This window comes from Poromitra crassiceps (genome assembly GCF_964638095.1).
Source record: "Poromitra crassiceps genome assembly, chromosome: 12".
Taxonomy (NCBI): Eukaryota; Metazoa; Chordata; class Actinopteri; order Beryciformes; family Melamphaidae; genus Poromitra; species Poromitra crassiceps.
Window position 1 is genome coordinate 24,499,755 of NC_139632.1, and position 10,000 is coordinate 24,509,754.

Genomic DNA, 10,000 nt, shown 5'->3' on the forward strand with positions numbered 1-10,000 from the left:
TTGAGTACATTTCAGAGCCTGTACTTTTTTCCTTTTACTTGAGTAATTAAGTTGAATCAGTACTTCTGCTTTACCAGTCTTTTTTTACACAAATAACTGTACTTCTACTTAATCAGAGCAACAATGTGATTAAATTTGGAATGACAAGGAAAAAATTACACATCTGTGCAATAGGCTAAGTAGGCCGAAATAACTCAGATATAGGGTTTGCTATTGTAACGTTCCATATAATGAAGTATCTCATGCTTGTTGATTTAATGATTGTTTTGCACCTGCTGCTCACGTTTGAGATACACTGTACTTCTGGCTCGCCTGGAAAGAAGGTGGGAGCAGCCGAGTACAGTCAGCCAATCAGAGGCAGAGAGGGGCGGGTCATGCCTATGCCTAGCCTTCGCCATCATGGGAAAAAAAATATCGCGCACCCGAACGACACGGCTGTCGAGCAGAATGGCTCTGCTGTAAAGTCCTCACGTTTTTTTTGTCAAGTTAAAACAGTCTATTACACCGGAAGCGGAAGAAGCACCCATCAGGCATCATGGCAGCTAGAAATAAGGTGGATACATTTTCCATTTCAAAATTCCATACTTTTCCAGACTAAAATTTCCAGAATTCTCTGTCAGACCATATTTGACATCTGAGTACACAAGGGTGTCACTTTGTGTTGAAAAGTGGTGGGGACATGTCCCCATTGTAAATGACACCTATTATATGGCCACACCACAATTTGGAGGTTTTGGGGTTGAGCCTCAGTGAAAGCTTGGACTTTGAAGAACCTCTCAAGTGAAGACTGAAAAGCTCTGACAGAAATGACTTGACCTTGACACACAAAACCTGTGCTAAAAAGTGTGACACAGTACGTGGCTCACAGACTTGTTGGATTACTGCTAGTTTTTTATTATTTTATATAATTTCATTCATGTCTTTGTTGTGTGAGAGAGAGGTATAGCCTATATTTTGTAATAAATTTGCACTATATTTCTACAGCAGTACTTTTTGCTTATTTCTACCAAACATATCTGTGACAACAGGAGTCAAGCAAAGTATTGCTTTGTGCAACCCCAAGCAGGTAATGAAATGACCAGAAAATGTACATCAACAGAAGAGTATTGCAAACAGTTCCACATTGCATACAAGCATGCAAACGTATTACGTCATTCAGAGACAATTACATTGTTGCAGTGCTTTCAAGGCTTATTCCATTTATTGTTACTGGGATTGTATTTATGAATTGGGCCTTCTTTCTAAAGCAGAGATCATATATATATATATATGAACACAAGGGAGAACTTTGGAAACGCTGTGATCATGACCGGGACTTGAACCCGGCTCTCTGGTGTGAAAGGCAGGTGGTTACACCCTCGATCAACCCCGACCGCAACACTCTCACTTCGATGTCATCGCTTCCTAATAGTGGAGCTGGATTCAGCGTTGAGAGTCTTCATCATTGGACAATACAATGTCAATCTTACCGATCTATCCAATCAACAACCAATTTGGTTGAATAAATCAATTGATTGGTAGTGATTGATTGGTGAGGGCGGTTGAGGCTTCACTGTTCCCTGTGAATTGCATGTGTTTTCATATCAATCATAGATTAGCATGAGATAAATTACCAAGGAAATTAAATTGATTGAAACCTTTAATAATCCCCGTGGGGAGATTCAGGTGTCGAAATGTCAAAATGCCCAAGGGGGTAATGTTATTGTAGCGTACCCCTGAGGGCACAGCCACAGACAGACCCACTGGCACAGACTCTGTCTGCATGCCGCTCCATCAGTGCCCTACAGGTGTCACTGTTGTAGCATTTTAAGAATATCATGAATACCATGAATTTTATTAAGAAAAAAAACATTTGATTGATATTTTATTAGAAAAACACATTTGATTGATATTTTATTTAAAAAAATATTATATAAAATCCCCCATCTCTTCTAAAAAAGAAGGGAGGCTCATCCTCCATAGCACTACATTAATAACCTCCACTGATATATATACTGTATATAATAACCTCCACTGATATATATATATATATATAATATATATGTGTGTGTGTGTATATGAGAATGTATATATATATAGCCAAACGCAGACCTCCACCAAGGCCCATGTTCAATGGGTTCCTCCTTGGCCCATGCTACACATTTCCATTACGTTTCATGAAAACTGAAATCTAGACCCCAGTATTCAGTGACTATATCACACAAGTCTATTTTTTCCTGAGTACTGGGGAAACTTGTTAACTACATCTACCTTGTGAAATTCATTCATTGCTGTTGTTGACCCTAGTGTAGTCTCTCAAGCCAGACCATCTCTTCTACATTGTTTTAAGAGACTAACCCTAGTGTAACAGCAGTGCACTTAATTGCGCCCTCTGCTGCTTGTTATCAGCAAGGCAGGTAAGGCAATCGGAGACTTGATGGTCTCAAGCCATCAATGTGTTCTTTTTGCACTTACAGTAATTTCGAGTTAAGAGTTCCTGATGCAATTTCAAAATCAGGTTCTTCGGGAAATGAATAACTCCTGGCTGGAAATCCCCAAAATGGGGGCAATCAGACTGTGAACACTTGAGAATTCCTTGGAATGAAGGTGTTCTTTTTCTGCATCATCACACCACTGAATGCGGGCATAATATTTGGACCGATACGAGGAGAGCCTTAGAGTAATTTAATTTACCAAACCACTCAATTTAGCAATTACTCCATCATCTTAAAGCAAATTTCTCATGTGGATCATTAAGGCTGTGTACACACTGTATGCGATCCAAACTCTTACGATTCCTCCCGACCCTTACACTAGGCCCCTTAAAAGGAATCTTCACATATCAAAACCTTTTCGCCTCACTCCAGAGAGAGGCAGAGGAATGCCTGCCCTAGCTGCCAAATACCTCTTGTTTGTTGGGACTCAGAAGTGCTAGTAATAAGGCTGGGCTACCAAACACCAAAATGAAAACCAGTGGCCCCGAAGAACAGCTAAGCGTATTTTCAGAACTCTCTAACCTAAAAAAAAACATTCCTTGAGAAATTGGATTTATTTCTTCTCTTTATTTCACATCCTCATATTACTAGTGTGTCCTCTGTCCTGTATTAGGAAATCAATAAAACACAAGTTTGGGCTCACGACAGCCTTCTCTTCTCTGGTGGATGTTTACTTTAACGCAAAACTTATATTAAAAGCCGCTGCCCTTGGGAAATATAACCCAATTATCCTGCATCTGTAGCACAAACAGTAACGAGGAGATACTCAAGTTATGGCTAGGACTCGATCCCTGAAACAACATGCAAAAACATTGCATAGATTATATTGTGGACATCTGTTAGTATCAGAAAACCAGCAAAAAAAACAATACCTGTTAGACAAGGTAACAAGAACTGGCTTCCATTTCAAATATGCCCATAAAAAGCACAGCAACCACATATATAAACTTCTGCTGACGTAAAGATAATTTAAAAACCAATTAAATAGAAAGTCACAGGCAGAAATCTGAACAAATCAGCTACAAAATAAATGTAGTGGGCTTATTAATGGAAAGGCACTATACTATCCTGGTCTGACAGCACCCAGGCAGGTGAGAGCTCACTGGAACATTTGAATTACATTTGCAACTGAACTTGAAGGCCCCTCGGCTGTCAGAGTGATCTTTATGCAAACTGTCTTCAATGGGACTAGATGGGGAGCTCTAAAGCTCAGTTAAGTGGGGCGTATACCTTATGCTTACGACGAGCTAAGTCCAGCTTACAACCCATGTCACACCACTGTGCACTTGTTCTGGCACACTCTACACACATATACACACACACACGCACACACACGACGTACATGTGTATGTATGTATGTATATATTTATACCACTCTACTGATCGTTCTGTACAGCAGAGGTCTGGTCTGAGCCAGGCCCTGAGCCACTAGGTTGGTATTTGACCACTGTCCTGGCGCTGTCCTCTCTGAAACCCTGGATGTGTGTGTCCAGTCTCCGGAGCAGATCCTTGCTGTGTAGGCTTTCTATCTCCAAGTAATGGGAGACCACGCTGTGTGCAGGCGATGCGGTTAAAAGCTCCTGAGAAAGACAAGAAAAACACATAACTGTAGGAAACTTTGCTAAAAAAAAAAATCTACCACTATGATAGGATAGTAGAAACGTGGCTATTCAAATTGTCTGCCTAGACTACAGATGAACCAATGACTGTAAAAATATGGACGATGCATCTCCACTTGCTACCGCTACGCAAAAGTCAAGCCAAATTATATAATTTCCGCGAGCTGCCATCTTGCTTGTGTGATGTCATTTGGAGCCCGAGTGTACACAGTAGAGTCTTGCGGAGCCCCCTCAGCCGTCCCAATGTCTGACGGAGGTTTGAGAATGGCTGTCACAGCTGTCAATCACCCATTTTTATTTTCAAGATTATCTTAATAGCCATAGTGAGTAAACATGTTACAAATGAGGAATTTGCCTTTGTGCAGTATGCAGTGCATAACAAACGTATCAGAAAAACGAGAACGACCGCACCGCGGATATATGCCTCCACCAACAAGTGAGCAGTCGACATCCATGTCTGTCCAGAATTTGACGTTTGAGCCAAATGTGAAGAAATTCCGTTACTGAGATATAGCGTTACTGAGCTTGAAAATGGAGTTTGTGAGGTCACAGTGACCTTGACCTTTGACCACCAAAATCTAATCAGTTCATCCTTGAGTCCAAGTCGATGTTTGAGCCAAATTGGAAGAAATTCCATCAAGGCTTTCCTGAGATATTGCGTTAACAAACATCGGATGGACGAACGGACAACCCGAAACCATGCCTCCGGCCTGGCTATCGCCGGCGGAGGCATAATGAGCACTTGAACATACATCAGCATGATAAAAAAAAAGGGAAACATTTATTTGACATCGTGTACTTTGATTTTTCCATTTGGCTCATGTCCCACCCGCTAATATAGAGGGGACGGGATTTATTACCTATACTGCAGCCAGCCACCAGGGGGTGAGATGTTTTGGCTTCAGTTTTGGGGAGCTGTCATCTTTTATACAGCCAATGAGATGAAAAGGCAAGTAGTGACAACAGTGACACTGATTACATAATATTCTGCTATACTCCCCTAAGGACTGGATTCTTTGGTTGTAACTAGCCTCACCATTGGCATCATGTCTTCTCTGGCCAGTTGGTTCAAAGCCTCTTGATATGTGGAGCTCTGGCCCTCAGCAGCAGAATGACTGGGAATGGCAGAAGGCACTGAGATTGTCCTGGCCAGTCTTCTACTACTGTTTGAGGAGCACGAGGAAGAAGAGGAGGCTCGGGAGTCAGACCTGCTGTCTTGGGCTTGACTGCAGTGCTGAGGTCTGGATGAATGGGAGGGGGCTTCCAGCTGTTTGCGGAGCCTGTGGATCTCCCCCTCATAACGAGTGGTGTTCTCCTGCATCTTAGCTTTCATGGCCTGCATCTCCTCCTTGTGTTGGTGATGTCTGATATCTTCATGACTGCAGAATAAAGGGGTAACTTGTGTAAGAGTTAGGGATGCAGTAATGCATTTCTTTTTTCAAAAACATTTGGAAAAGCCCATAGATTTACCACATTGTTTCCTCTCAATGTGAAAATTTTGGCTGATACCGATAACTGATATTAACATTGCAACATCAGACCGATGCCGATATGTTAAAAAATGACTAACATCGGCCGATGCCGATACGATTGCCGATATATCGTGCATCCCTAGTAAGAGTTAAATCTCTTGATTCTCTGTGTGTGTGTGTGTGTGTGTGTGTGTGTGTGTGTGTGTGTGTGTGTGTGTGTGTGTAATGTACCTGTCCTGTGTCGACTGTGGTTGGGAAGTCTTGATTCTGTGTGTGTGTGTGTGTGTGTGTGTGTGTGTGTGTGTGTGTGTGTGTCTCTGTCTGTGTGTGTGTGTGTGTGTGTGTGTAATGTACCTGTCCTGTGTAGACTGTGGTTGGGAAGTCTTGATTCTGTGTGTGTGTGTGTGTGTGTGTGTGTGTGTGTGTGTGTGTGTGTGTGTGTGTAAAGTACCTGTCCTGTGTAGACTGTGGTTGGGCAGTCTTGGCTTGGTTGAGCAGGACTCGATTATATTTGTCCTGCCAGGTCTGAGTGGAGGCCTCCTGGCGGGCGTGCTTCTCAGCCAGCTCCTGCCTTAGCTGCCTAATCTCCTGCTCCAGGCTGCACAGAGTTGACACATAGCTCTCCCTCAGGGATGCAAACGAAGGATCCCCCCTCTGATGTGAGCAAAGCAATCAAGAGAGTAAAAGGCCAAAAGAGATTAGTCAGACCTGGAAACAGGCAGTCAATCAAAGATCCTGTCTGGGCCTCTTTATGAATGAAAGACCCCGACCAAAGCAGGCCAAACCTTGGGTGATCGAGACTCCAATCTCTCCAGTAGATCATTCAGATGCTGATTCTCAATCTTCAGAGTCTCCAGCTGCACCTGAGTTGTCTGGAGTATGGCAGAAAAGGAGACAAATTAATTTGTCATTCACAATACTAAGTAAGTGCCAAAAGAATAGAATGGAGGAGCAAATGAGGGGCTCTGGAATTCTATAGGTTCCCTAAACCAAGCAGTGGTTCCCAACTCGAGTCCTCAGGACCTACTGTTGGTTTCCATTCTAGTCACCAAACAGGGACTGATATAGACTTTATATACCAGGTGAATGCAATTAAAATCAAAGAAGAATTAGATTTCCTCCTGTGGTGGAGCCTCTCGGTTCAGAAGTGGTCTCTTCCACGATAAAAGAATTCCCGGAAAACGGTCACAGGTGATCTCAGGCATTGATGAACATGAAACAGTTGTCTGAGCCACCGAATCTAAACCTAATGGAACATCTGAGACATGAGCACCTGCCTGAAACACAGCATTTCCCCACTGCAATCAACAAAACACTAATGCAATGTCTCATGGAATAATGTTACTGTATCGCTCCAAAACACTTCCAGGTCAAACTGGATTATTTCCAAGTGATTAATGTTGTTCCTCCGGTCACCTTCAGCTCATCTGCCTTACGCCCCGCCCGCTCCACCTCGCCACACAGCTGCCGCTCGATGCTGGATACAGAGCCACTCAGTGTGGCGATGGTGAGGTCACGTTGGTGCAGCTCACCGGTCAACTTTGACACTTCCGTCCTCATTCCTTCCACCTCACCACCGTGAATCTGCTTGGCCCTATTCAATTCCTCCCGAAGCTGCAGAATGAATTCAGAGAGTGAGTGACAGTGATGACTACAAGTAGGTTCATAACTTGGAACAATAGAGATGTTAATCAGGTAAACATTTGATCAAAAGTAAGAAAATTGCTTACATCTGCACGAAAAAATAAACAGTGATGTTTTCTCACCTTTTTCACTTCAGCAACAGAGCGATCATGTTCCTCTTTAATGTGATTCAATTCTTGCTCTCTCCTTGAGTGGTCGCCTCTCTGTCTGCTCACGTTCTCCAGTCTAAGGAAATAAGAACACTTATTGTATAGTCACAGTAGTGGACACACTCTAACAGACACCAAAGGAAAAGAGATGCTGATATGGCACATGCAAAACATATAAAAGCACAAAGGTCGAGCATATAAGTCCAAAATAACTATTAACAGTGGAGTGGTCTTATAAAGAGGTCAACATTCACCTCTCTTTGAGTCGTGCTAGTTCATCCTTGAGATGAACCTCACAGGCACGGGCACAGTGCAGCCTGTTTGCAGTCTTCTCCAAATCTTGTCTGAGGGTTTCCACACCGGCATAGCCCTGGGCTGCAAGACAGTCCTCCAGAGAACTGCAAACACAGGGATATCCAGTGAAAACCTTTCACAGTACACATTAGCTGTTTTCACACATACAGACAGGGAAATTACCTGTAAATCAAGACTGGCTATTTCCCGGAACTTCCCTTCACACCTGAGGGATCACATGTGGAAAAGCAGCAGCGAAAATACCTGTATTTGAGGGGGGTCGGGGGGGCACTGCAGAGCGGGTGGGGAGTGACGTGTGCACTTGGATGGGGAATCGTCCTTATTTTGGGGGTCGACAAAACTCCGATGGTGAAATAAGTTCGCTTGTCACACAATAAATCACACTCGTTTGACTTAAGAGGGCATGTATGTTGTATCCTTCACATTCGCTAACCAGTCTTTGAACTGAAATCTTTGAAGAAGTTGGGATCCCTGTCGGAGAGAAATAGCCTGGTTCTTATCTGTTCACCTGCGTCGCGTTGAAGCACTTTTTACAGACTGGCTTCATTTGATGTGTCCAGGGGCTTGTCTTCGCTGTCAGCAACGTAAGCAAAACACTTCCACATTTCGCTTCGTGCATTTGCTTTCTCTACAAGCGTTAGGCGGCTTGCAAGACTCTCAGAACAAGCCGCTGCCATTTTCGCTGTGTCTGTCCTGTGTGTCGGGCTGCTGCGGAGGACTGAAGGACTGGCCACAGAGCAAGCAGAGAGGGGAGGGGGGAAATCGGCACGCCCACACATGAAGCAGACATACCGCTCTTATGACAAGCTCCAAAGTGGTGAAATGTCCGCGATGACGGGGTCGCGCTTATACCGGAAAACAACTTTCACACATGAAGGCATTACACCGCTTTCTGGTCATTTCCCGGTATAAAGCGCATGTGTGAAAACGGTCATTGTGTTACAGCCACTCATCTGCGCCTTGTACATAATAACAGTAAAGAACCCAGTCTCGGGTGTTATACTATGTCATACGGGCCACTCGGCACCCTACCGCGGACCGCTTCTAGCCCCCGGACTGCAAGTTGAGTATCACTGTCATGACAGATTCAAAACCTATTATTTACAGAAAACAAAAAATCCACCCACCGAATGACTTGATCTTTAGCCTGCAGTTCTTGGTTAAGTCTGGCAACCTCATTACGAAGCTTTTGCCGCTGAAGACCACTTCTTTGTACAAATGCATCTTGGGAATCCAGGGTGGTGTGGAGCTCATCCCTGTCCTCTACAAGCACCTGTAATGTTAGAAGAGCAAAATATGATTTCAACTGGCAAGTAGACTGCAGCATAAATCTACTCTTGCTGTCAATCAACAAGGCCAATGTCAAAGTTTTAGTGACATTCGCTTCTAAACTATGCAAATCCCTCACTGCTGAACATTCCTAGTTCTAACATAACTTTGACACCAAAGTTGTTACTGTATGACATGCTCAACTGTCAATCACTGTCTACTGCACTTGTAGGTTCTATTCTGACACTTTTCACCTGTTCTCCTTCCTTGCACACATGCCGGCTGCTAACCGTCTGCTCACTCTGGTACTATCTGAGGCACACCTGAAGGTGTCGGAGGCAACATGCCGCTAGCTCACTCTGGTATTATCTGAGGCACACCTGAAGGTGTCGGAGGCGCTCCAGCTCCAGCTCCTGTGAGTGCAGGGTGGCCTGAGCCTTCTCCAGTTGGGTCCGCAGATGCTGCAGCCCCCTGTCGTCCCTCTCCTTTTGCCAGGATGCTCCTTGGAACTGGACATCAAATGACAAAAACAATTTGCACGAAATTACTATTGCTAATTCAGGAAAATTACATTTGTTTCCCATTTGTGTCAGCATTAAACTGCCTGTGTGAATTGACATCACATGTTCAGGTTAGCATTTTGCTTTAGTCATTACTTTCATGTGCGTGAGCTGATCGGCCAGGCTCTTCCTCTGGGCCTCCAGTGTTGTCAGTTGTGTTTGATACTGGACACTCTGCCGCTCCCACTCTACAGAGCGCTGATGATATTCCTGAGGAGAAAGGCAAGAATGGTTATTCTTTATATAACCAGTAGAGGGCACTAAAGGGCCATTTTTGGTTGACCAAGAGGCAAAGTCAGGAACAGAAAAAGAGAGATGGACCAATGTTATTGTACCTCAATCTTGTCATTGAGGCGGGTCACCTCTGAACGGTCCCTCTCTTTATCATTTGCCCCTCCAACGACCTCCTTGAGCGGTTTTCGCTGAAGCTTCTGATAGCTCCTCTTCAATTTATCTAACTGTAGGGAAAACTTGTGTAAGTTTGATGACTTGATTACA

General features: G+C 43.9%; 1 protein-coding gene across 1 annotated transcript in view; it reads right to left on the minus strand.

Moving 5' to 3' along the window:
• Nucleotides 1–3,058: 3,058 nt before the first annotated feature.
• The window catches only part of cep63 (centrosomal protein 63), an 8,481-nt gene continuing 1,539 nt past the window's right edge, over nt 3,059–10,000 (minus strand). Inside the window, exons 4-14 of the mRNA XM_083648213.1 lie at nt 9,838–9,960; nt 9,599–9,712; nt 9,323–9,451; nt 8,801–8,946; nt 7,613–7,756; nt 7,332–7,434; nt 6,982–7,179; nt 6,351–6,437; nt 6,017–6,219; nt 5,130–5,472; nt 3,059–4,054 (exon numbers count right to left, since the gene is read on the minus strand). Coding sequence (XP_083504339.1) covers nt 3,851–4,054; nt 5,130–5,472; nt 6,017–6,219; nt 6,351–6,437; nt 6,982–7,179; nt 7,332–7,434; nt 7,613–7,756; nt 8,801–8,946; nt 9,323–9,451; nt 9,599–9,712; nt 9,838–9,960 — 1,794 coding nt within the window. The 3' untranslated portion in view covers nt 3,059–3,850. The remainder of the gene's footprint in view (nt 4,055–5,129; nt 5,473–6,016; nt 6,220–6,350; nt 6,438–6,981; nt 7,180–7,331; nt 7,435–7,612; nt 7,757–8,800; nt 8,947–9,322; nt 9,452–9,598; nt 9,713–9,837; nt 9,961–10,000) is intronic.